The sequence below is a fragment of the Betta splendens genome, chromosome 2 (assembly GCF_900634795.4).
Source record: "Betta splendens chromosome 2, fBetSpl5.4, whole genome shotgun sequence".
Taxonomy (NCBI): Eukaryota; Metazoa; Chordata; class Actinopteri; order Anabantiformes; family Osphronemidae; genus Betta; species Betta splendens.
In genome coordinates, this window is record NC_040882.2 from 1572951 (window position 1) to 1599887 (window position 26937).

The 26937-nt window shown below is 45.1% G+C and overlaps 3 protein-coding genes and 1 gene segment (V, D, J or C); all 4 read right to left on the reverse strand.

Annotated features, from left to right (window-relative positions):
• Positions 1-229: 229 nt before the first annotated feature.
• Positions 230-2262, reverse strand: LOC114847438 (Ig heavy chain C region-like). The segment is given in 4 exon segments: positions 230-638; positions 714-1535; positions 1636-1841; positions 2140-2262. Coding segments are annotated over 2 exon segments (678 nt in total).
• Positions 2263-7293: 5031 nt separating this feature from the next.
• Positions 7294-9804, reverse strand: LOC114851137 (mid1-interacting protein 1-B-like). Its single transcript, XM_029142728.2, has 2 exons — positions 9649-9804; positions 7294-8850 (listed from the first exon to the last, which is right to left on the reverse strand). Exon 2 carries the CDS (start codon positions 8599-8601, stop codon positions 8143-8145), a length of 459 nt encoding a protein of 152 aa, XP_028998561.1. The 5' UTR covers positions 8602-8850; positions 9649-9804; the 3' UTR covers positions 7294-8142.
• A 730-nt stretch (positions 9805-10534) lies between these two features.
• LOC114851136 (tetraspanin-7-like) lies at positions 10535-14201 on the reverse strand. Its single transcript, XM_029142727.3, has 8 exons — positions 14062-14201; positions 12699-12887; positions 12247-12321; positions 12075-12170; positions 11501-11656; positions 11053-11136; positions 10760-10831; positions 10535-10675 (listed from the first exon to the last, which is right to left on the reverse strand). Exons 1-7 carry the CDS (start codon positions 14140-14142, stop codon positions 10763-10765), a joined length of 750 nt encoding a protein of 249 aa, XP_028998560.1. The 5' UTR covers positions 14143-14201; the 3' UTR covers positions 10535-10675; positions 10760-10762.
• Positions 14202-15225: 1024 nt separating this feature from the next.
• Positions 15226-26595, reverse strand: xdh (xanthine dehydrogenase). Its single transcript, XM_029142537.3, has 35 exons — positions 26413-26595; positions 25933-25990; positions 25220-25316; positions 25036-25144; positions 24791-24917; positions 24663-24724; positions 24043-24123; positions 23897-23977; positions 23433-23577; positions 23146-23238; positions 22896-23047; positions 22620-22713; positions 22325-22434; positions 21885-22069; positions 21631-21793; positions 21463-21552; positions 20962-21131; positions 20238-20364; positions 20042-20161; positions 19743-19839; positions 19539-19663; positions 19239-19372; positions 19080-19167; positions 18855-18941; positions 18580-18771; positions 18359-18504; positions 17687-17768; positions 17504-17599; positions 16940-17143; positions 16817-16869; positions 16629-16743; positions 16495-16560; positions 16222-16410; positions 15979-16146; positions 15226-15899 (listed from the first exon to the last, which is right to left on the reverse strand). Exons 1-35 carry the CDS (start codon positions 26497-26499, stop codon positions 15849-15851), a joined length of 4044 nt encoding a protein of 1347 aa, XP_028998370.1. The 5' UTR covers positions 26500-26595; the 3' UTR covers positions 15226-15848.
• Between the last annotated feature and the right edge of the window lie 342 nt (positions 26596-26937).

Here is a 26937-nt window from a genome sequence, read left to right on the forward strand (position 1 = left end):
TGCTGAAGTGTTACTGGATGGTTTTAGTCCCATTGACCTTAATAGAGGCCAGAGATACATCAGGACTAGCTTCTTTTCCACCTTCTCTAAAACTACTGTATGTGGGACACTTGTTTCCTCGTTATGAAGCTGAGATACCCTTAAGGTTTACTGTGAGGTTCTCAGCTTAGAAGAATCCGGAGAGGGTGAAGGCATGTGTGTAAATGAAGAACCTACAACCACGCGTGTCAATGCAACATTTATTAAACCAATTTGTCAAACACAACGAACTGTACAGCAACAAAACGCCTCATTGTGCTACTTCTTACATTCCACTGAGTTGCTCATATATTTGGACACTGTTGTTGGTTTCATGACCCCGTTGTGCCCGAACGGCCACACGTTGCAGGTGAAACTTTTTTTTTCCCACTCTTGCTTAGTGGTCGTGTAAACACTTGCCACCATGTAACCACCGTGGTCGTTCTCCTGCAGTAGCTTGGTGCCGGCCTTGTAGTTGCCAGTTTGCTGTCTCTCGTCCTCTGTCCAGGCGATGTAGTAATCCTGCATCTTGGTACCGGACACCAGACACACCAGAGTGACCTTACTGCCGATGTGCTCCTCTGGAAGAATGTGCACCGTCACAGTTGGATTGGGATTATCTGAAACAAACACTTGGTTTATGACAGCTCACCGTCTCAGTGTTTATCTGCTGTGTAGCTGCTGCTCAGACCAACCTCCTTTGTGAACAATCAGGTCTTTGGTGATTGATGCCTTGTTTTGTACCCTAACAGAGCAGCTCACTTTACTTTGCAGCTTCCAGTCAGAGCGCTGAGCAGCCAGGGTGCAGACTTTCTTTGGTCCAACTGTTGTACAGGTGCCGGTCTCAGTTTTTCCATCAATCGTCCAGGTGACGGTAGTTTCATCCTGTCCAGTGAAGACGCACTCAAACTCTGCCTGGTTGTTGAGGAAGATGCTTTCGTAGCTCGGAGGATTCAGTGTCACATTTAATTTAGCTAAATTAGGAAAGACATAGTAAATGAGACCAGAGCGATGACCTTTGACCCCAGTCATAAGCTTTGGTGTCAAAACCTGTTGGCCTCATGGAACATGGAATATTTTTTAATTGTTACATATACATACGTACCTGCAGGCGATCCTCTGATCTGAAGCTAATGTTTTAGTGAGTGTTGGACTGTTACACTGCCTGTTTCTTAATAAAGTGAGGTGGATATAAGGCTACTGAGAGGTTGCTCACATATTGCAGGGTGACAGCAGAGAGAGAGTTAGCAGCAAGCAGAAGCTCTGGGTGAAGGCCCAGGACACAGACGCACAATCAGATACTGTACCTTCAGATGTCCATGTATAAATACCTCATATCCATGTTCAAATACCTCATGTCCACGTTCAAATACCTCATGTCCACGTTCAAATATCTCATGTCCACATTCAAATACCTCAGCTCCACGTTCTATTACTGTGGTTTTCCTGTAACAATGGGTTTGAGATTGAGCCTCTCAGACATGAGTCAGTGTGATGAGGCAGAAGCGGAGCTTCTTCTGGAAAGGATGAACAGTGATTCAAAAGCTCTATTAACTAGGACTGACATAAAAAGTATTTCTGAATTGTGACTAACTTCAATTTTTTGGAGATTACTACCTTAGACTGGCTAACAGAATCACAGATGAGTTCCAAACAAACAAGTTTTAGGAGGCAGGCTCTTAACTGTGTAAAATGAAAGTTAACTGAATCAACTCAGTGTTATTGAAAATGTGGCACTTCTTATAGAACATGCACCAGCATCACATGGAAAACGTCAGTATTTCACATCAGTCTGACATCAACGCAAACTGAGGAGGTGGAATCTGAAATTAGACGTAAAATTAGGAAAAATTAGACAAACAATCAACAGGTGAAATAACTATAGGATCATATTCATTTATTAATTCTATTTATCAGGAAAAGTCCTATATTTATTACTGAACCTAAGATAAATGTTTAGAAAATATCAGTAGCTAATCTTATTCTGTAATAAACGCTATTATGCATCTTAGAAGCTTAGACGCTTAGCAGAGCATAATAAAAAGTAAATGTCGATTTATTGTGATACTGAATCTAACAATGACTGGTCACATTAGAAGAAGTGGGTTTAAAGTGATTTACCTGAATACTGCTGAGAACCTGCCTCCGTGCAGCTCCGTCTGTCTCATCACTGCTGGTCCTGCTCAGCTCTGATGCCTGGAGGCAAGAAAAGAAGCAAACATCATTCATACCCCGAGGGATGTGGTGTAGCTGCTTCACTTTGCACCCGCATAAATAAGGACAGACGAGATCAACAATTTGCATCCAAACACATAAATATTCACAAGCTGCAGTAACGGTGTAGACTCACGCAATCAGAGTCGGCTATTGGCTGCTCATCAGGAACCAAACGCTTCCGCTCAGACCCACCATGTATGTTTGAGGAGTCTTTACTCATGTTTCATGTGATGCATGAACTTGGATGATGATAAACACACAGCTCCAGGTTCTGAGTCGTTGGTGTTGGTCCATGTGTTTAATCTAAATCTAAGAGTGCTGCGGGGATCTTGGCAGACGGGACATTTTACATTACACTGAAACCTTTCACTCTAGTTCTGTCACTCGTAGTATCTGACCTACATGTCTGACCTGAAAATACTTGTTTGATGGAAGATGGAAGTAGTGGGTGTAAAAGAAGAAACCAGTGAACATCAGGCTGTGAAATATGAGTCGCTTCTGGCACCAGGTGTGTCCTTGAGCTACAGCCTTCACACTGGACCCCTGGGTGCTGCACTGTGGCTGCACTGCTCCCCCCAGGGGATGGGTTAAATGCAGAGATAAATTCCCCCAGTGTGGGATCAATAAAGTTCAGTTATTATTATGTGGATTTCTGCAAACACAGTCTCAGAGCAGACTCAAACTAGACAACAGAATTTCCAGTTTCAAAACTGTTACAAAACTTCCCTTTTGTAACAGAGCAAGCAGTTTCTGAGAAGCTCTGATCTGACGTAATGGGCCATTAATGAATCAGTAGAGTTAATAGAGGCCACATTAAACCAAGGAGGACAGAACATACCACTGACTCCACCTCACTTCAATGATGGTCACTACAGGTTCTATTTGATGAGAAACATCTGTTTTTACGTGTTTACCTTCTGGTCCCACTAACTCTCCTCTAATAGGTGTCCTTGACCTTTTTCCATGAGTTAGCATGACCCAAGTGACTTAAGAACAGTCAGTTCTCAGGCCTTGTGGCAGAGGTCAGACCCAGAGCAGCAACAGCTTAGTGAAGGCAGCTTGTAGGGCGTTACAGCAGTCCAGTCAGGGTCTAGAGCTGGTGGGACCAACAAGAAAGGACTACACCCTCCTGAGCAGACCTAATAGGTGGAACGAAGCTCTTCCAACGCTGTTCACCTGCTCCCAAAGGTCCCACACTGGGAAAATGAAAGGGCCGATGGCAGATCATTAGCATGTGCGTGGTAAGGCAGATTATATTCCTTTGAGATCACCACTAATATAAACACTAGAACTGAACCTGAGGCACCACAGGTAACAGCAACAAGTAAGAGCAGCAGCCATCCCAGCAAGAAATTAAACATGTTCCAGACCATGTGAATGAATAACCAGATGTATGAAAAGCTGCTGTTAAAATTAAATAATAATTGTCCAAAGAAGCAGCATCAACTGAGGCTTTTCTACAACAGGAGTTACTTCACTGCAGGGGAAACTACACCCTGTCATCAATATGGTCTCACCCAATAAAAGATCAATAAACCATTAATAAACCATAAATATGTTGATGCTTTAAATACACAAGACAGTGACATTTACTAATAAGCTGCTCTTTGCACCTTCATAAACTTTGACCATGCAGACAGTGGAGCTAAACTAAAGCTGAGTCGAGCTCACAAACCTCTTCCTCCATCTGATATCTGAACTGATCCAGGTCCAGGTCATTAATATCAAACATCTGGGTGGTTAAAAGGATCAATGAGCAACAGAACAGTGAATGCCTATTTTTCCCCTGATGAAGTTTCAGTTTCATTACTTGTAACTGCTGCTTTGTCGTCATTTGACTGATTTGGTGCTTGGACACATCCTGACATGCACAATGAACCGTGGCTTGGAGGAAGTTGAGATGTGACTTTATTGGCTGTGCATAGTTTCATTGTGGCAGATGTGGAGCCAGTGATGCAGGCAGAGGACGTCTGAGCTTGATATGTTTAGAAACTTGGGAAACTGAAAAGTGTCTTAGCTGATCTGATAAGAGACTGATGATGAAACCAAAAATAAACTATAAATAAAAAGCTCACAGTCACTGTTAGTGGTTTATTTGCATGAGTGAAATCTCCTCTACTGCTAAACGTCTGTTACCAGACAAAAATAAAAATGGTCAAAAATGAAATGATGTGTCAATAATGTTAGATGTAGTGAATCTATGAAATACATGAAGACAAGATGGTTATTCACTGTACAAATAAGCAGTAGACCTGTGGTCACTTAACAATAAAAATCTGATCTCAGATATGAATCTGTTCTTCTGTCCTGCTTCTCTGTAACAGCAGATCAGGCTTCGCCCTCCTATCGCTGTTTGCAGGTCAAACCTCCTGCTGATTTCCAACCTCACACACACACACACACACACACACACACACACACACACACACACACACACACACACACACACACACACATTATCATGATGAGCGCTGTTTCATCACTGGAATATGTTTCCAGATATCTCATTGCTGTTTCTGTCTTGCTGAACGTTGAACCTGCACCATCAGCAGCTGCAGTAAAACGACGCGGGACACTTCTGGCCCCTGGACCCTAGTCTCTAGCCTCCAGCTTCCAGCCTCCAGATTACGAGACACTGATTGAGTAGTGTTGGTAGAACCTGGGCTTGCATCTATACTTTACTGCCCCCTGCTGTAATCACACAGGAACTGACTGCTTTAATGAATAAACGGAATAAAACTAGGATGAATGATTAAACCTCAATGTTTACAACCAGATATAATCAAGTGTTATTTTTAATTAACCCAATAATCTGCTTATTCTATATCTTAGTTCAGTCCAGCTTTAGTAACCTGACAGTTTTATATTCAGAATTCATACAGACATTAGATCCGGATAATGTGCTGTTATCATGGCGACTAAAACAAACCACCGCCCTGTATTGTTCCTGAGGTCATTCAAGTGTCCAACACTCCAGATGTTTCCTTCAAACATATATAGTATCATTATCATATAATCATCATCAACTTTATTTATAATGCGCTTTTAATACAGCAGAGGCTGACCAAAGTGCTTAACAATAAAACAAATCAAACAAATAAAAACAAAACAACAAAATATCACTATAAAAAAGTTTAAAAAATTTCATCTCAGATGTAAACTTATTTAATTAATCTGTCTAACCTGTTCAGGCAGTGCATTCCAAAAGTTTGGGCCAGCATCATTTTTTTTATCAGTGGCGAGCATCAGCAAGGCCCAAAGAAGAACCATGTAAATACTCAGAGAAGCAGGTTTGATGCTTCTCCCTCAGCCTGTATGTATTTTAACTTGTATGGATTAATGAAAGGACCATGGCCAATATTTTTACAGTATTTTTTTTATTTTGCAGTAATAAAACCTTATTATTGTTGCAAATGTGACAAGTTTCTCAAAAGTCATTTGTTATAAACTAGTTGATAATTTTGCCTCATGACAAAGTATCAGTGCAGACTGAGGTTAAGGTGAGGTTTACTGTACCTGAGGTAAAATGGATTATGGGAGATTACAGGTGAATAAATCTGTGACTGATGGCCACTAATATACTCTACAAGTCCAACCTTTCCAAGAATCACAATGAAAACTGTGATTGACAGTTTATTGGGTAGAGCATTGTAGAAAATTGTATCAGTGAACGTGTTCCTGGAGACAAACAGCAAAAATTATCTCAAAGTGCTTTACAAAGATTGAAAGAAAATCCTATGAATCCCACTTCAGCAACCTGTTGATACATTATGAATTTTTAGGGTATCGTCCTCATCACAGTCCCACAATCTTAGTGTGTGTGTTGTGGAACTTCACTACTCTGTGGCCAGTTAGCCGGACTTGGATTGGTCTGGTTCACTTCAGTGCCTTTAATCGCTTCAGCTGATGCTCTCAGCAGATCTTAGACATGTCCTCCAGCTGGAGATGTGGGGCTCATCTAAGACGAAACAGCAGCCACGATCAGGAGCTGCTCTGTTGGTTCTGAAGTCTGGAACATGACGACACAAGCTGCTAAAACATGACTGGATACAAACTCTACATAATATACAAGCAGGATTGCCAGACTGTGAAGAAAGATTTTAATTTTTTATGAAAATGATAAAAACAAAAACGGGTGGCACAGTGGTGCAGTGGGTAGCACTGTCACCTCACAGCAAGAAGGGCGTGGGTTCCATTCCCAGGGTTGCCCGGGTGCCTTTCTGTGTGGAGTTTGCATGTTCTCCCCCGTGTCTTTCGTGGATTCTGTCCGGGTTCTCCGGCTTCCTCTCACAGTCCAAAGGCATTTAGGTCGATTAGGTCCAATGGGCAACTCTTCATTGCCTGTAAGTGTAAGTGTGTGAATGGTTTTTTGTCTCTCTGTGTGGCCCTGCAGTACCTGCCTCTCGCCCTCAGCAAGTTGTGATAGGCTCCAGCTTCCCTCGACCCCGAACGAAAAAAGCGGTAAAACATGGATGAAAACAAAAATGTATTTTCTTTTCCTGGGTTGTTCAGACCAGAGAAGGCCTCTCTGGCCCCGACCGGCCTCCACTGTGTTACATGTGCAAAATACAGTCACTGCCTGTTCAACTTCATCCTCTTACTGTATGTTTTCATTTGTATTAGTTGCGTTATTGCGCATTGATGACTGTCTGTTAAACTCATCCACACCGAACAGCATGTTTAAGAGCCAGACAAAAAAAACGTTTTGTAACGGCAAGCATGTTTATGTCTTTAATTTAATAAAACTGGCTAAATGTTCTGGTCATGGCTGCAGAGATGATACTATACAAATATTTGGTTTCCTGTGATGTAAAGAACAAGACACAAACAACTGAAAAAATGGCTTCCCTGACTGCAGACTCCCCAACAGCTCACCCATCACCCACCCTACACCCACACCCACACCGGCCCACACCCTCGTAAACCTATTTTATACCACTTTATTACTGTCTATAATAACTGGAGGACTAGTAACACTATGAGTGTATATTATTCAGTGTGGACCCACCTTTGACTACAGCAGATTACTGTGACACAAAGAGCCTCATTATTAGGAAATTCATTATTAAAATGTTTTTGGTTTATTTTGTCAGTAGTTTCAGGATTCAGGATCAGATTACAGGAAACAAACTCACGTGACTAAAACAACCAGCAACACATTATTGTTTTACAGATCGTCTACTAGAATCACATGGTCCCATGTTTCATAGTAGACACCTAAAGGTCATCAACACACATCCAGTAGTTTACATATAAAAACACAGCGCCTCCTCTGAGTCACGTGTGTTTGCATAGTTTTGAATTTACAGCATGAAATGAAGCCTGAACACAGTCAGACATAAACCATCAGCCCCTTTTTAAAGAAGGAGCTCTGGTGGACCCTCTATCTGTGTATAATTTTATGTAATAATAATAATAATAATAATAATAAATGCTCTGTTAGGTTGACCTGATGTGACACGTGACAGCAGTAAAAGTTTTCTAAATGTTTCATATTCTATCTTTTGATAAACTTTCTTCATCTGATGAACCTCGTCATTCAGAGTAAAGGCTGAACAATTCAAATATGCCTCCACATGGTTGGGGTTGGGGCTCAGGGGCCTCACATTTGTCACATTATTCATATTGTTTAGTTTGACTTCATTTCAAATGCAGCTGTTTTAAGTGTAATTGTGGTGTTTTCACTGCATTTGAAGCTTTGAAGTCAGCTGATGTAGCCACACGTTCAAATGTGTGAAATGCAACAGGGACATGAGCATAAAGTGCATTTATTTTCATCAGCTTCCTGCGTTTCGTTGCTTGTTTCACCAGATAAACCAGAACCTTTGCTGTTCTGCAGTTACTGAGCTACAGTTAAGCATGATTGTCCTGGATTGTTGTTGTCACTAAAAATGAATGATTCCTGGGTCAGTTCCTGCAGCCAATTTCCTCCTTGTAGCGGTTTGTGAGCGTGTTGGCTTTACACGTCAGTTTGGACAGAACCGCATGGAGTCCGTTCAGGTGGAAATGGAACAGTTTCTCCAGGTCGTCGTCCACCTCCTGCGCATCTGCTCGCGACACCTCCATCATACCCGCCTTCTCCCTCTCCTTCTCCCGCCCGTCACCCTGCAGGACGCCCCACTCGATGTCGTTACGGATGGACTTGAGCAGGACGTAGGAGCTGTACATGTCTCCAGGCTGCGGGAAGCAGGGCGCGGTGCTGGTGGGCGGCACCTCTTTCACCTCCACCGCGTCGTCCTGTGGGACGTCCCGTAGCAGGCTGGGCACCATCACCGTCTGGTCCATGTTGTTGACGGCGCCGATGAAGCGGTTCATAGCGTTGAAGAGTGAGTTCTTCTGATTGTAGGAGTCACACAGTTGCATCATGGTGGATGAAAGCGTAAATGAAGCTCCTTTTTCTGCTCGTCACCGTCACAGACAAACTTAGTCCACTAATGCTCTTAAGAGGATTATTATAACTACAGCCAGATCCTGGGTCAAGTCTTAACTAGCTCCTCATCCCCCGAGAGCTGGACCGGGCTGAGGATGCACACTCACCACAGCTGACATTTACCCTGTTGGGTAGAGGAAGGATGCTGGCCACCAGCTTCACCATGAAGCTCAACAGAGCAGAACCTGAAATACAATCAGAGAGGGACAATGAGGCTTCAGGCATCACATCCACACGTCCAGTCTAGTGCACTCTATGAATGCCTGCTTCTGCTGGGACAAGCAGCAAAACGTCCAGCACCACCCTTCTGCTCAATGATTGTTATTGTTGTTGTTATTTAAACAGGTTAAAAGTCAGATTAGTTGCTGGTAATAATTAGCTCTGAAACTACAGGCTGCGTTACCGGCCTCCGTGGCCTAATGTTCCAGAGGAGTCGCCTTTAGTCCAGCTCTGTGTCTGGATACTGCCTTTTATAATCTTCATTCAGACACAAGCTCGAATGTAAGAGACCTGGACCTTTTTTTGGACATATTTTGGAAGTAAACTTTTAGTAAACTTAACCCCACATGGGATTTATAGGGATTCATCCTTTTCCCACAACAAAACGAAACTGCTTTCTAGCACATAGTGCCTGAGTAACTCGTAAACTGAATGGTTACATAGATGTAGACGGTTGAAATGCCGTGTGTTCCTGCACAGTGAAGTAAGATAACGAAGGTGAGTTGGACTAGCGTCCGACAATGGAACTCTCACCCCTTAATGAGTCTGGACGCTAAAGGCGACGCATCCTTCACGTTAGATTGATAAAAGCACATTACTACGGTCAACTCTCGGATTCGAGTCAGCAGCGTTTCCGTGTTTAACTCTCCTCAGGGCCGCGACATCTCAGTTAACATCCGCCGGGCGGGGACGGATAATTCCGGGTACCGTTAAAGCAGCACCGTCGCTCGGTCACGGTAAACACACGGAGCACTTGAGCTTACCGGCTTCACGGCGTCCTGCCTCGCTCTTGTCCCAGTGAGTGGTGTTTTGGGTCAAGCAGGTACCGAACACCGGGCGGTCTGGGGTTGGCTCGGTAGCAGCAGCCGGAGAGAGGCAGGCAGACGGGGCGGGGCTACATCCAGCATCAGCCAATCATCAGGGATAAGAGCGGTGACGTCACATAGAACGTTGGAAACGGTTACATTGGTTACAGGAAATGAAGGTTTGGAAGGTTGAAGCCTCAGATGTCGCCTCCTGTGTTAAGTTCCTGTAGCTACTACTGAGTGACGAGCCACGACCACCATTTCATGGAAGGCTCAGATCAAACGCATTTCATTTTATTGTGAAGACGTTCTTCTTAATATAACTAGTTCTGTCGTATCTGTTAGTTGTGTTAGTTTTTTGTGTCTTCTTAATATAATTAGTTAGTTCGGTCTGTCTTCTAAGTATAATTAGTTCTGTCGCAGATCAGTTTTATTTCTAGGTTTTGCTCACATTTATTATGTGTGTGTTTTATAAATAGCATCACCAGAACCCTTGGACTGGCACAAAAACCCAACAAGTACTTTAAATACTGTAATAACACAGTTCGCAGTCTCTGGATGGGTTCTGGGCCTTTTTATGTCAGACCTAGAACATTTATTACAGACTGTTTCTCAGGTGTAAAATATGATGTCAAATAACAAGCATATGATTTATGGACAGAGCTTTGACATTATTCCCCTACATCCCCACAAAATGTAAGCACACACCCACAATGCTCATCAACCTGCGTTAAACCTATAAATAGTGACACATTGGCCTCACCAAGATCCTCTTCATTTTCCTCTTCATAAGTTCTTAAACTGATAAGTGGTGATTTGACAAAAATGACAAATAAAACTGATACAAATTTAAACAAGTTTATGTGTTTTCTATGCTTGTAAACTAAAATAAATACAAAATAAATGTTGAATAGTTGTGTTTATCAACAATGCTCTGTGGGTCCGTCCTCAGGTTTTCATGGTGAGTTGCATCCATATGTGCTTTCTGTGACAGGAACAAGAACAGACACAAGTTGTGAATGTGTGATGAGTTTTAGTCTTAGGTAGCGGGAAGCGGGTGGGCCGTTACCTGTCAGACCATCTCATACTGGTTGGAGTGGATTACACGAGATAAACAACAGGCCAGAAACAACCCTATTACCTGGAGATAGGGACAAAACATGGACTTCATTAAATGATTTTCAACTGTATTAATACTTTAAGGGGAATCAAATTTGTATTATCTTATTTTTCCTAATATTTGTTACAATTGTTTTTTTCTTCACACTCATACAGTACATTTGTAACCCACAGCACAGTAGTAGTATTCACTACTTTGTAATGTAGACATTTTTTATTTGTACTGATTTTTATGGTTCATACCTGAGAGAAGGAAATGCCAAAGGTTACTCCAGCAATGGTTCCCACATTGCTCTCTACAAAAGATGTCACCAACTCATAACAGCCCTGTGGACACAGAAGGAGTCGATGCTGCATTCAATCAATCGATGCTGCATTAAATCAGTCAAGTGTATTGATGTTCAATTCCTCGTGTTGTGAATAATGTTCCTATTTCAAAAGAAATTTAAATTAACTTTTTCACACCCTCCAGTATATTTGAAAACGTTTTTTAACTTAATTTTTCTTAATGTTTTCTTTGGAAAAAAAACAATAAACAATAAAAGTGGAAACAGGTTTTCATTTTGATTTGAGGTGGTGAATAACATTTATAGACTGAGCATGTTGCGTTTATGTAGTTATCTTTAGGCAGAGGGCGCCACACGCATTCGCATGAATTCCATTTGTGTCGTGTTATCTGTCTGTTACTGACCTGTTTGTAGACTTTATGTGCAACCACAGTTTCATTTTTCAAGTCAGCCCCCCTGCAGTCAGACAGACTAATGCAGCAGCTGGCAGGAACCCCACTGACAGGGAAATAGACACTGCTGAACCAGCTGGTGTAGTTACCCACTCCACAGCAGTGCAGCTGCAAAGAGAGACAGCATGAAACACCATGGGATTCAGTCAGGTTTAGTTAAACGGAGTGAATTTATCTCTTACATAAATCATCATTTATCAACATGTAAATTATTCAGGTTGTGGTGTAAACAGAAAACATTTATTGTTGTACTGTTATGTTATACTGTATATAAATTAAAACACTTGCTCAAGTAGGATTTGTTGGGTTCCATGTAGAAATACTGTTGTTTGAGGTCTCATGTATGAGATGCCTTTTGTTTTGAATTGATGCTGGATATATAAAATTATTATAATAATATATATATGAATTGTAGCTAAAAACCAAGAGCTATAGACGCAGCACGTCAATAAAGTCATGTCTTATAATGGAATATTTGTAATAAATAAATAACACAATGGTAATATTTAGAAAAAAAGTCACCAACTCTGCGCTGGACACTGTCCACAGCCAGACTCCTGTCGTCTCGTCCATCGTACTTCATCACTGCCTCGCTGTATGTGGTGAGGAAGTTCTCCTTGATCTGGACACAAGCACACGTTAGCATGAAGTCTGCTGTCAGGTTGACGCGTCTTTGTTTTAACATTTCGACACCCAACCTCATGACGAAAGATGAACCCGGAGATTCCAGCAATTAGTTCAATCATGAAGACCAGAGACAGAAAAACAGCAAACTGAGAAGAGACAGAGAAAAACAGATGTCTGGAATATGGAACCAATGACGTGTTGTTGTGTAATCACTCCATATGTTTTAGCCTAAAGGTAAAGCATATACTGTAAAGTCATTTATATCTACATACTGTACTGTGGGAGCAGGACCAACAATATCCCTGACAGACACAGTCATCCGTCAACATATTCTACTGCTTCACTGCTCATTTTGAAATTTAAATACTTTTTAACACAGTGGGATCGTTTTTCAAGAATTTCACCTGATACAAACACATTTGTAATAATCATTTTGAGTCATATTCTGAAAATGTAGACTAACAACAGAGGCTGAATAATATCAGGCAGTGGAACATGCTGCACCTTAGTGCCATGACCTCACCAGGTTCAACATCCAGGGGCGCCCCCTGCAGGTGGCAAAGCAGCCAAACAATCCAAACAGGACAATGGTGGCTCCGGTTCCGGTGAGGACATACGGAGCGTAGCAGGGTCCATTGGACACCAGCAGCGTGTAGGGACCCAGCATGAACCTCCACCACAGCCCCACAGACAGCAGCACCACACCTGTCACCTGAGGAGTCACAAAGGACCAGAGTGATTCAGAACCACATGACTCCAATGAGCTGACATCCAGGTGACAAACTGACAAATGTGTGGGAGGAATGGGAGTCTCTGCAGGGAACAAAACAGAAGCAACGAGAGCGTCCCGTCGGGACAAACTGGGACAACCAGGAACAACCAGGAGGCAGACAGTTCGTTTAATGTTTTAATAAATAATAATAAGATAACACACAATTAACACAATAAATTAGCGGCGTCTGTTACAGGTGAACACTGCGTATAAACCTTTAAGCTCACACTCGTTTTAGAGTTGTAACAGCAGAAACCTAAAGTCACACCAGACAGGCTTTGGGAGTTTAGCTTGGTGAATCAAATTGCTGTTATAATATTAAACTTTAAAATAAAGTGAGATTACTTGTCAACAATGAGTGAAACTGAACATAATGTGTAGAATCTTTGTAAGTATAATAACTGCTAGTGGCTTCTGAAGCTTTTTCCACAGCTCTCAACTTAAATCTAACAAGTCTGAAGTCATCTGAAAAAACTAGGAGGACCCAGAACTAATCAGCAAGTGGTCAGACAGGAACACTGAGCTGGAACTGAGTGGATGTGTTAGAACGGGAAGCTGCATGAACGGACCAGAAAGAAAGGGTTTAACCCGAGAGAACCAGGAAACACAGTAACACACATCTCCACCAGCATGTAAGTTACAGCATCATCCTCATTCCTCTCAGTGCAGATACAGTAATTTCTGGACTTCCAAGCAGCACTGAACTCTGACCCCACGACCTCTGACCCTACAACCTCTTGGCAATGACAGATCTTTAAAGCAAAACTACAGCGAAACAGGAAAATGACTATGAAAAGGCAGCGGATGCAAAGTCAAACTCAACAATGATTACTTGGTTTTCTGTATCATCCAGTTACTTACTAACATCTCTGCTAACAAATGAGTTTTAAAAAGAATTATGGTATATAATTAAAATATTTTAGAAGAATACTTCCACATATTGTGTTCCTAACTGTGTTCTGCTCTGTTCTGTGTCATTAAACTCGTTTCTAACTGCATTTCTTCCAGATGTGTAATATATAAAGCACAATATTATTTTTGCTACTGATAAAACGTTGAATATTTATCTACAAAACAATAAAACGCAATAGAAGTACTGATATCAGACTCTTACCCAGAAGATGAAGGAGTAGAGCAGCAGCAAAGTCTTCAAGCAGATGATCATGGGTTTAGTTTCTATTCTCCTGGGAGCCATAGTAATAAGAATCCTGCAGAACTAAGCCCAGCTCTGTGTGACAACCTGCTCAGACTGAGGAGTTACCATCAGTGAGCGACCACCGACTTCTGTTCCCGTGACATCGATGGTTGGTGGCGCCCTCTGCTGGAGACACAGCTGCTACCCTGACCGAAACAATATGAACTTAATTTGATTTTTTCCTATTGGTGACATTTTATTCACTAAACTTCATCATTGTTGAATAAAAAAGATCAAGAAGATGTGAATTGATGCAGCATCTACACCCTGACTGAGACGTGCAGCAGCACATGTGACGGCCTCATACTTTACACCATGATCACACAGTTAACATGGAAGTGATCCCTGAGGAGTCTGCCCTGGTGTGACACCACGCTGCCAGCAGAGCAGGACTCAGGTCAAACCAGGAGCAACGGTGTGTGCATGAGACATGTGAAGAAGGCTGAGCCTCTAAGGAAACTGTTGCTAATATACCAAGCAGTCTCCTTCTCAGTCAGCTGCCAGGTCCAGTGTGGCGTGATGATCTATTCTGAAGAAGGAAAACGGCTGCTGTGTTAAAACGCTGCAGTAATATCAAGCATGTGACTCCTCACAACAAGAACCTGTAAAGGAGATGTCACAGAGATTCAGAGATTTACTCTTCACGAGAAAACGTATAGTGAGTCCGAGTGGGTCACTGGGTCCTGGAGACAGAGATGACTGTGCTGTTTGGGCCAGTACGGACCTGGAACCAGCAGCAGAGCCGGGTTGTGGAGCTGGGTCCCAGTGTGAAAACAAGCTTCAGCCTCAAACAAAAACATTGAAGCCCATGATGTTCCTGTATGGCATAGCTGCAAAGCGATGTGTGAAGGTGTGAATGAGAAGCTGTGTCAAAGCAACCGTTTACGATTTAAAAAACCAACTGGGGTCCCCAGAACTAGAAACAGGATAAACAATACTTGCTCTACTTAACACAAAGGACGAGGCTTTGGTAGAAGAAAGGCAGGAGGCAGCTTGGTTCAGAGGCACAAACCTGGTGCATACAGAACAGGTGACTCACTGCAGGTGCAGAGATGTCAAAATAAAAGCCCCCACTCTACTGACTGCAGAGATCATGTTTAATCAGAACAGTTCATCAGTTCCACAGCTTTACACACAGATGTGAATAAGCTCCATGCTGTTCACCTCATGTCCACAGTTCTGCAGTTTGTACATAGAGATTCAAAAAAAATCTTTCCTTTCAAAATAGCTGAGTTTATAGCCATAGACTATTATTTATTATAAGACAACATAATGAGAAATGTTTGGATCCATGCTGAAGATAGTGAAGATTTTCTGTCTACAGTATCTATTGAGAACAGTTATATAATAACAGTGACATATAACATGATTGTCATCAACAGAAACAACCAACATTTCATTCAAATATTGTTTCATGCTTAATTTTCTGTAATCGTTGCTGTAAAAGTCCAGCTGATTAAAAGAAGACTAAAAAAAGTCATATGCTGCTGGAGAAAAACATTCTGTCTCCTTTATGAAACCTGAAGCACAGATCTGTTCTGAACCATTCTCATTTTGAATGGATGTACTGTAGACCTAATTTTGACACAGGACACTGAGTGACAGTGAAGGCAACATGACAGTGAAGACGCTGCCTTCAGGTTCCAGTATTATTAAAGCTCAGCTGTGATCGACGTGATTCAGTGTTTCACAGTGATGTCGTCTCCTCAGACCTGCACAGACCAGGGCTTGAAGGTTCCAGGCTCAGCAGCAGGACACTGCAACAGAAGACAAAGAATCTGGACCGTGTGGACAGTAACACATCTGCTGTGTCGACACATCGCGCATGTTTCGTACCTTCCTGGTGAACTGGTCGATGCAGGCGTTGCGAATCCTCTCTGCAGACGCAGGGCTGTCCAGCCTGAACGCTCCTCTGATGCCTGACTCCTCCCGGGCGGCGCTGACGGCGTCTTTGATGGCGTAGAAAACCGAAGACGCCAAGAAGAGAGGCGGCTCACCCACAGCCTGGGAGGGATTAGATCATTGTTATCAGCTGCTTTTCTTGACTCTAACACGTGGTGGTGGTGGGGGGGGGGTTACCTTGGAGGCGTAGATGGCCTTATGGTTAGGTGCATCTCGCAGCAGCGACACAGTGAGCTGGGCAGGAATGTCACCGAACGCTGGTATCTTATACGACCCTGGACCTCGAGTGAGGAGCACACCCTCAGGGGAATAATGGAGCTCCTCCAGCGTGAAGAGACCCAGACCCTGCATGAAGGCCCCCTCCACCTAAGAAGCCATGGAGCATGGAGCTGAGGCTGCTGCTGTAGGACGAACCCATCAGATGCTTGACTTAGTGGCTGGTTTGCTCACCTGCCCGATGTCGATAGCTGGGTTGAGGCTATTACCAACATCCATCACTATAGTGGTGCTCAGGTTCTGTAATTAGAACGTCAGTTTAATAATATACACATCCGACGAGGCTTTAGTGCTGTAGAGCTACTGACCTTGTGAGCGCCGGTCAGACAGTCGATCTCCACCTCTGTGCACGCTGCTCCGTAGCTGAAGTAGTTGAACACTCGGCCAGAGTTGGAGTCAAAGTCATAACCAAGATCTGGAGTCCTGAGATAAAGCGTGATCTGAGCGTCATCTTGGACGGTCATGCAGCAGCATGAACTCACTGGGTCCCACTCACCTGTAAAACCCGTTGGCACTGAGGCTAACTCTGTCGAAGTACGCAGCGTTCACCTGTAACAGACGCCGACGACATGAGCACCCATGAACCAGCAGACGCATGTGTAGCCGTGGAGACGCTTACCCAGTCCTCCCATGATCCTTTGGGGTTGCTGGCCTTGTACGGCTCCAGACGCTTCACCAGGATCTGACAGGCGTTCTGCACGGCGGCTCCGTTGAGGTCGGACGAGGCCGAGGCTGCGGTCGGGCTGGTGTTTGGCACCGTGTTGGTGTTGGTCTCTGAGATGTGGATCTTTGATGAGGGAATGCCCAGAACTCTGCTGGCGATCTGGACCCAAAGACACGACAGAGTTAAGCAAAAAGCAGTGAAGTCAAACGTAGTTCGTGTTCAGCTCCTGACTGCATTGACTGATCATAGACTGGGTCGCATTTGGACAGGAAGCTCAACCATCTCCGTTTTCCCAGCATGCATCACTTGTTTCGGGTCCAGACTCCCTGTGTGTGGTTACATATCACGACATACGCAGACAGTGCAGATGTTCGTGTTCATGCAGTGTTCATTTGGTTCTGAGCTCACTTCTACACAGGGCCCTCGGGTCCAGACAGCCTCACTCCAATGCTCTTAATAATAAACTAAGTGGCTGAGTCAGATGCAGAGGGATGAGTTAAAGGATCACCCCACATTCACCTGGACCATCTTGGTGTGGAGCCCCTGTCCCATCTCTGTCCCTCCGTGAGTCAGCAACACTGAACCGTCTGTGTAAATGTGAACCAGAGCTCCGGCCTGAAAACACACATGCGTCAGATCCAGCTTCAATAGAAAATCCACATTTACAGAAGCTCTTTGTTAGTGGCTGTTGATGAATCCGACCTGGTTGAGGAAGGTGGATGTAAAGCTGATGCCAAACTTCGTGGGGACGATGGCTAGGCCCCGTTTGGTCCAACGGTTCTGTCTGAGAGCAGCAAACACAGAACTTCACTTCAGCTGCAGGTAGAGTCCAGTCCTGTGGTTCTCTCTAAAGTTCTAAAGACCTCAGACGGGAACTGGTGCCCGGATGTGGCGTTAGCACTGCTGGCCTCCATTCCACAGGGGACTGGGTGAGTGAGTGAGTGAGTGAGTGAGTGAGTGAGTGAGTGAGTGAGTGAGTGAGTGAGTGAGTGAGTGAGTGAGTGAGTGAGGCCCGGTGGGGGGACAATCTACTGTGTGTCTACTACTGTTACAGAATTCAATGAGGAGCAGATTTTTACCTCAGACCATAAAAAGCTATTCCTGCATCTACGTGTTTTGGTTTTAGACGATCACTTTATGGTAGCAGGTGTGTGAACGCTGGTTCGTTTGCTTTCAGGAATGAAACCAGGGGATGATTAGAAATGCTCAAAGCGCTACACACATTTACACATGTTCCTCCTGAGCTTGAACAGCTCCTCTACATGACCTGCTCCTATGTGAACACCGGGTCTCAGGGCACACAGGCTGTAACAGGATGACCATGACCCAGGCACCGTGGGGTGTCAGGGAGCCGGTGGTGCAGTGAAGCTGTACCTGTTATAGAGACTGATGGCGGCTCGTCGTTGCTGGTATCCAGATCGTGACAGACACTCGTCCCAACAGCGGTCCAGCGTGAACTCCTCCAGGATCTGGTTGTAGGGCGTTGACTCGCCCTGAGCGTACAGGTTCAACCGTCGCACCTGGAAGTGAAGGAGACGCTGATGTAAGTGCCTATTAACACCATGTGTCCACGATGTGACATCTTGCGCCCGCACCTCCTCCGCCGGCCGTCCGAGGCTCTGAGCCACGTCGCTTATGCAGCTCTCCACCACCATCATGCCCTGAGGCCCTCCGAAGCCCCTGAAGGCGGTGTTGGACGGCAGGTTGGTGTAGCACATGAAGCCGGTGCCACGGATGTTTGGCACACTGTACGAGTTCTCCATGTGGAACAGAGCTCGCTCCATGATCTCCATGAAGACACACAGCACACAGTTAGCTCATCTGAGTATGGGTGAGTAGGAAACACCACACGGGTCAAAGTCCTACTCACCGACTGAGAGAGGTCCTTGGAGTTTCCACAGTTACTATAGAGTGAAATGTCTAAAGCCACAATCTTACCGCTGTCCATGAAACCAACCTGAAAGCACAAAGAGATGCTGCAACACCAGACGTGGCCAGTAGAGGAAGCCAGACGAGGCTCCAACTGGATTAAAAGGAATGTTTTAAATGCATCACTGAGGGAACATCGGCAGTTTGTTGGCCTGTGCCAGCCCACCTTGTACTTCCCATAGAATGGGTGTCGTCCTCCTGTGATAAGCATGTCTTCATCTCTGTCCAGCATGCACCTGACCGGCCTCTTCAGTCTGAAACGCAGACGTTAAGCGTTTACAAACCGTCTGAACCAAGCTTGAAGCACGCTGAACAGATGACGTACTTGTCTGCTGCCACAGCCACCACAGTGGAAAGCACCGTGGTCCGGCTCTCCTTCCCACCGAAGCCTCCACCCATCCTCTTCACCCGGACCACCACCCGATTGGCTGGGACGCCCAAAGCCTTGGCCACCAGAGACTGCAAATGAGAGAAACAATTCAAACTAATGATGGCAGTTCAAACAGTTCAGATGCAGCTGAGACAGCTGTGATGGATGTAGATGTATCAGTAAAGACAACACTAGAAGTACACACAGTACTACAGTACATGGAGACATGGTTGTATACTATAGCAGTGCTATTACTTGTGTTTTAGAGGCAGACTGAGTAGAAACAAAAAGCTCCATCTCCCCGTCTTCCCCTCTGGGAACAGCCAGAGTCACGTTTGTCTCCAGGTAGAAATGCTCTTGACCTCCAATGTGAATCTCACCTGACAGACAACGGATTAATAGCAGTCAGTAATTAATTGATTCCTGATCTGCTGTAGTCAGGAAGAGTCACCGCCCTACCCTCCAGGATGCTGTGGGCCTGTTTGAACCCTGCCTCCAGGTCGCCCCTCTGCAGAGTTCTTATTGGCTGATAGAAGGACTGGGCAGCAATGGCCTCCTGTAAATCACAGCAAAAGCTCTTTACTGGTTTGTTATGACAAAAAACTGACTCGTATGCAGGCAGAAGACATGTACTAATATCCAGTAAATGCAGAGTAGGTTTCTACTCACAGTTTTGACACTGATTCTCATTCAAACACTGATGCAGAGCTGAAGCTGACAAGTTCAGTGACTGAGTCTCACCGATGGGCTCACTGTACCTGGATGGTGACCACAGGTTGCAGGTCTTCATATTGGATCCTCACGGCCTTGGCTGCCCTTTGGGCAAGAAGCTGAGTGTCGGCCACAACAGCACCAATGATGTGGCCCACACAGGTCACCTGAGGAGCAGAGGGAAAAGTCAGCACCTGGACAGAGTCCTGAGATAGTCTCTAATCAGCTCAAACCAGAACCTACCAGGCCATCGGCGAAAATGGTCTCGTCATACTCAATGGGTCCAGTGGCATTACTGCCTGGAATATCCTCAACAAACAGGCAGCAGACGACACCAGGTAGACGCTCCGCTTCTGAGGCATCTATGGAACTACAGCACAGGGGGGTTAGACCACACAGGTACAACAGCCTGAAGCTGTACGGGCCCAGACAAAGACTCGTCACCAAATGGTACGTGACCAGACGGAGATAACAGCCTGAAAGTGATATGTTACCAGACGGAGTGAACAGCCTGAAGCGGTATGCGATGCAGAAACTCAGAACCTGAAAAGACGAGACGGAGGCAACAGCCTGAAAGAGATACGTGATGAAAGGGAGACAACAGCCTTAAGTGGTACGTGACCAAACGAAGACAACAGCCTTAAGCGGTACGTAACCAGACGGAGACTCAGAGCCAGAAACAACGAGACGGAGGCAATAGCCTTCAAGAGATACGTGATGAGAGGGAGACAACACTCAACAACACTAAATGGTACAGTACTGTACGTGACCAGACAAAGACAACATCCTGAAGTTGTACGTAACCAGACAATAGCCTGAAGCGGTAAGTGACCAGACAGAGTCTCAGAGCCCGAAACGGTATGTGTCCAGGCAGAGGCAACAGCCTGAAAAAGATACATGACCAGAGGGAGACAACAGCCTGAAGCGGCACGTGACCCAACGGGCAGTGGGATCAGTGGGATCTTACATGATGCGAGCGTGGGCTCTGCGGCTGGTGATGAGTGACAGGTACAGTTCGTTCTCAAAAAGTGGCATGTCGTCACAGTATACCGCCTCTCCAGTCGCCTGTTTCAGAGCGGACAGGTGCATCATGGGACGGCCCACCACATCATCCCGCATCTGGCCCTCCGGCACGGCCTGGACAGGACCAAGCAAAGAAAAAAGAGCTTCAACAAAAACTGCTTAAAGTGGTGAGAATGAAGATGAGGAAGCTCTAAACGATGGCGATCTGTTGGGTTTGCTTGTGTTTAGAGCCTTGAAGAGACTGTGTTAGTGGCTCAACTTTTTTATAATAAACTGCAAAACCTCATTTAATAACTGAAATTAATAGTAGTTTTAGACTCATGATTTAAACAGCTCGATTCAATATTTTGCACACAAATATGACTATTAAATAATTATTGATTCATTTAAACTCATAACATTGGTTTTATTTTATGTCTCCTTGAAGCTTAAACCAAGTGTTCACCTGGTAGACCTGGACGCTGGATGGCGGCTCTGGGTGGTAGGTCTCTACGGCGCTCAGACAGTCAGACCGGATCCCCTCTACTCGTATGCCCTGACATAAAAAAAACAAAACCTGCTTTACTATCCTTGAGTTGATAACGTCTCACTGAGTGTTGGTTGAGCTGCCAACCTGCCGACTCAGCTTCTGCTGCACGGTCAGGTAGAACTTGTAGAACAGGCTCAAGGTCAGAACCCGCCGGTACGCCACCATGCCACCAGGCGCAGCGGGGTCCAGGCTCATTTCTTCAGCCAATGAGGAGCAAGCTTCCTGCAAGAGCTCCTCCCCCCAACATCTGGATAATATGAAGGGGTGGAACACCTTTATTGGCTTAAACTCTTCCCTCCTGGATGAGACCAGAGTGATGATCCCTGTCAGTATCTCACCTTCCCAGGAGTCTGTCTGCTGTCTGCTTGGCCAACACAGTGATTGGCGCCATGCCACCGTAGCTTAGCCTCAAATCCTCAACGACATTCGTACCTGGAGTGAACGTGACGCTCATCGCTGCGGTGACAATGCTAATGTCGTCCTCCCGACGAGGGGACTGCTTATAGGCGGAGACGAATTGAGTCTGGGGAGGGAGAAGGAGGAGACATCTGGATGCAGTTCTGCCACATCTGTTGTTGGTAGTGTAACTTTGTACTAAACACTTAGATGGTTTCTGACTCTAGTTAACCAGAAAGTGGTTGCTAGGTGACTAACACTGGTTATGAGGTGCCCAGTGCTTGCTATCTGAGGATGCAGTGTGGTTGATGTGAGGAGGCTGGGTAGTTAGTGATCCCAAGGTTAGTGGTTGCTTGGTAACCAGATACTAGGTGCTAGCTACCTCTTTGCTGTAGGGGATCTCTATGGACAGAAGGATTTCCTGCGGTCGCACAACTGTCTTCCTGTAACCTGTGAAGAACCTGTTGTCCATGGGAACCACACGGCTGCCATCTGACAGACAGGCAGAGATCAGGGCCATGATGTCAGATTACTTAAACTGAACTTCAACATCAATGTCATTTGATTGCATCAGAGTACAGGTCAAGATTTCAGCTGAAAGGCAAATCACTCTTTCCTATTTTCCAAGTTGTAACATAATAAAAGTGATTAATGTCAGGATGAGTGATGAGTGTTACCTTTGTCCATCAGTGTCAGTTTACAGCCAGCTGCCATAAAGACAGGGTTGAGGTCTGATATGGGGCTGGCCGTCATGATGTTTCCCCCAATAGCCTGAAAACCACAGCATCACTTTGAATCACTTGATGTTTGACGGTTGCCTGGCAACAACCCTGAACCCAGTTACCACAGAGCAGCATCATGTTGGGCTGAGTCTCCTTCAGAGCGCTGCCACTTCATCCAGATATACAGGACAGGAAATCAAAGTTTGACCTGAGTCAATGCGTGAGACTCACTGCAACGTTGCGTATCTGCTGTCCAGCGAACCAGCGCAGTTGTTCCAGAACAGCAGTAAAAACCTCCGTCTGATGGCGAGGAAGCGTACCCACTGCCTCCGTCAGCACGGCCTCGATGCAGCTGAGAGAGCAGGCTGCTCCAAAGGTTATGCCTGAACAACCACAGGGTAGTTACACACCACAGACAAACACACAGGTGGACAAGCTTCTACTAGACGCCTCCATTTCCACTAGAACCAGCAGAGCCCACCTTTATCACCGTGAGTCACTGAGCTCAGTTCAGGGACCCAGGCCGGAGCTAGGACGACTGGGTACAACATGTTCTTGAACTTCACCTCAATACCTGCAGGGAGAACAACGATGAGTGATGGAGCATGTGTGTGTGTGTGTGTGTGTGTGTGTGTGTGTGTGTGTGTGTGTGTGTGTGTGTGTGTGTGTGTGTGTGTGTGTGTGTGTGTGTGTGTGTGTGTGTGTGTGTGTGTGTGTGTGTGTGTGCGTGCGCGTGTGTGTGTGTGTGTGAGTGTTGGAGAAGCTGACCAACTTCAGTGTTTCCCACCACCAGTCGAGCATCTGGATGCTTCCACTTCAGACGCACTAACTCTTCCAGAGAGCTGGGTTGTAGCCAGAGAACACGATCGCCATGGAAATGCAGCGAACGCGGCTTCAGCGATTTGATCAAAGACTGATGAGAGGAAGTGAGGGAAGAAAGATTTAGGTCATATTGGTCAGTTCTCAGTCCTGGAGGTGACCTTATTATATTTAAAGCTGAATAACTAATATCTGAAATGTTTTTCTCAGAGCAGAGAGCAGACATGTTCAGTTTGTTTCTCTGGCGTTTCCTGTCATAATCAGAGCGGGATGATGAGTTTTGGTTTTTGTGACACAGAGAGCATCAAAACAACAAAAGGTCTTAATGCTAATGGTTTTCCTTGACCATAGTTCAGTTCTTTAAGCTTTGATTACATCACATCAGTCTTCCCATGTGAGGAGTTGTTGTTTACCATGAGTTCAGGGGGGAAGATGACTTCCTGTGTGGGGTCAAAGGGCATGAAGTCTGCTGCGTTGAACAGCGGCGTGGCTTCCTGTAACACAGCTGGATCAGACATGTGAAACGTTGACACGAATGAGGAGCAATGTGATTACTCACGTCAGCGTCGGTCTCTGCCCTGGTCCCGTTGGTCTGACAGCAACTGCCGTCCTGCCCTCTGCCTCCACAGCAGCCGCCCTCCTGCAAGGAAGGATAACTACTGTACATAACATGCTCCATAAACTCACCTGGACACGATCATAGATCAGACCGTTCAACTAACCTCGCCCACACACACAGACAGGGAAGAAACAATGATCAACAGAGTATAAAGGTAGAGAAGCAGTCACACCTGCTGTAGCTTCTGTCTTCTTTTAGTTCGGTAGAAACCATAAAACACTGACATCTAAGAAAACACTACAAAGATGAATTCACTCCTGAATACACCACTGGAGAGATTTTAACAAATGTTTCCAAAGAAACTGAAGCAGTTGTAGTTAAGATTTCCAAAAGGTAAAAAATTTCAAGTTTCAAATTAAATTAGTTGGTGAAAGATAAAACAGTGAATTTATCCAAACAGTGAAACACTCAATATATGGAATATATGGTCCAGCTTGACTGGGCGGGTGGTCTCTACAGATTGGCCCCATGGACCCAGCAACCCGGTGGGGGTATGGCTGACAGCATGTGCCCCCCCCCCCCCCCCATCATGTATGTAGTGAAGATGTGCGTGGTCTCACCATAGTGAAGCTCCTGTATCCCTCCAGTATGGGTCTGTATCCAGTGCAGCGACAAAGGTTCCCTGAAGGAGCCGAGTCTGGTCAGTACATCTATTTGTACAGCCACATTCCACATAAAGTGTCTGTACCTTGAAAGGCCTCTTGGACGTCGGACATCTTGGGTGTCGGGTTGTTCCTCAGCAGAGCGTACATGGACATGACAATTCCTGGAGTACAGAACCCGCACTGGGAGCCATGAGCCTTGGCCATCCGCTCCTGCACACAACACGGGTCATAGCATAAAGGGACCCACCAAGTGGAGCGGGACTGACCTCCAGCGTCTGTGGCCTTTTAGCTCCCTCAGCTCACAGATGGTACCAAAGGATTTCTTTACCTGCACAGGGTGTAGCTTTCGCGCCACACTGCCGATGCCCTCCACAGTCGTCACAGCGGCCAGGTGCAGGGAGCAGAGGGGGGCGAGACAGGCGTTGACAGCATAATGACTGGACAGAGGTAAAGGATGTAAACGGGACTCCTGCAGCAGCGTCACCACACTCTACTCCACAGCATAAGGATACTGCAGCTGCTGATTGTGGGCCTGGTATCGGGACAGCATCACCGTACACGCTCCACAGCCGCCTTCAGCACAGCCCAGCTTGGTTCCCGTCAGACCCACTGGAAACACAGCAGAGTTTACAGCCAATCACTGATTAACTGAGAACAAGCAACCTTCAGACTGATAAAGGTTCAGCCCCTACTGTAAATGATAATATAGCTGAGCTGACGCAGGCGCGTTCCACCACAGACATCAGAATCATCACGATTTGTATGTTTATGCCTGAGCTTCAGCAGCAGCTCGGCTCTGTTGTTTACTTGTTAAACCCTGAATGGACATGATTCTGACAGACAGGGCGTTATCTGCAGCTCCGTGAAAACACAGTGTGACAGGAAGGAAACATGAATCAGGTTTAGTCTGAGGGCGAAATAAAACACTAGTTGAGCTGTTGATCGTAAACCTCTCTGGAGCCTTTGGACCTTGTTCTTGCTCAGATAGCTTCACTGACCTCCCTCTTCTGCCATGGATCAATAGGAAGCTCACTAAAACACACATTCTGCTCTGCACATCTACCTGATTTCTGTGTTTCTGTGCTTATTTTCAATTTATCAGGTTTCACAGGTTTCTTTCTTTCTTCGTGACCTAAACCCCTGCTGCTTTTGATACAATAGCGAAAGATAAACTCATAGAATGTGTTAGTCAGAGCTGAAACATGCAGTCTGTGTGTGAGCCTACATTTCCTCCTTAGGTACGTCAGCAGAGTCATCTCAGGATCCGCGTTCCTCTCAACAACCTGCAGCAGAAATGAAGACGAGTGTTTTTAATACTCAGCTGAAGCTTTCTGTGGCCCTGATCCTTAAAGTCGCTGTATAAACACACACAGGTGTCTCTGTCCCACAAACAATTAGCTTAGATTTAAGTTGTATTACCTACAAGTGTAACTGTTTTCTACCACAACCAGTTGGTGATTGACTCTTTTTGTTCCATCTCCTCATTATTTCAAGTCTGCAGACGTTACTGCACTTTGTGTGTGATGTTTATGATAAACTACCTTCCAGAGAACTAACACAGTGAAATTAATTTTATGATTTATGAAAATTAGTTATTATGAAATGTTACAGCTAGTAAAAATAACCAGTTTACTATAAAAAACGTCAACACGTATAAATCAGAAAGTAACTGTACATTTACTAATAAATGTAGTTTATTCTTTACCTTCTTCCCATTAACGAAGAAGATCAGCTCGTCAGACCCGGACCGGGTCTCGGTGTCGGTCGTCTCCCCCATGTTGGTCCTCTTCATTGTTTTGGTGTTCACGGATCCGGAGAGACGCGGATCTGAGGTCCAGTCCTCCACAGGTAACTAGGTCGGGGTTCGGACTGGCTCCTCCTCCTCCAACGGTCCCAATCAGTGGGTGTGATGGTGCGTTTTGATGCAGCGCGACGACCGGGAGATCTCCTCCACTTCCGCTAATCCGTCCTTTTCTCTCTATAGAGTTTTTATTATTTAATTTCTTTGTTTCCGTTTTGAACCGGCAGCCTGATCTGCAGCAGACACAACCTCAACCCGCAGATCAGCTGCTCCACTAATAATTCACAAAACGGATCACGGATCAGAGCGGCTAAGAATGAATAAGTAAAGATGCAGGAAGAAATCCAACAAAACGCTGATTGATCTGATGATGTGACGTTTCTGTCACGACCGATACAAATACATGGTTATTATTGGATAATTCCAGTG

Excerpts from the sequence above, each read along its gene's own strand:
- xdh (XM_029142537.3), bottom strand. The coding sequence starts at position 26,499 with ATGAAGAGGACCAACATGGGGGAGACGACCGACACCGAGACCCGGTCC. Across the intron at positions 16,870-16,939 it reads AAGGATCATGGGAGGACTGG|GTGAACGCTGCGTACTTCGA; the intron begins GTAAGCGTCTCC and ends CGTCTGTTACAG. Across the intron at positions 16,147-16,221 it reads AGGCCATCTACGCCTCCAAG|GCTGTGGGTGAGCCGCCTCT; the intron begins GTAACCCCCCCC and ends AATCCCTCCCAG.
- LOC114851137 (XM_029142728.2), bottom strand. The coding sequence starts at position 8,601 with ATGATGCAACTGTGTGACTCCTACAATCAGAAGAACTCACTCTTCAAC.
- LOC114851136 (XM_029142727.3), bottom strand. The coding sequence starts at position 14,142 with ATGGCTCCCAGGAGAATAGAAACTAAACCCATGATCATCTGCTTGAAG. Across the intron at positions 12,171-12,246 it reads GGTTCATCTTTCGTCATGAG|ATCAAGGAGAACTTCCTCAC; the intron begins GTTGGGTGTCGA and ends GCTTGTGTCCAG. Across the intron at positions 11,657-12,074 it reads TGGACAGTGTCCAGCGCAGA|CTGCACTGCTGTGGAGTGGG; the intron begins GTTGGTGACTTT and ends CTCTCTTTGCAG.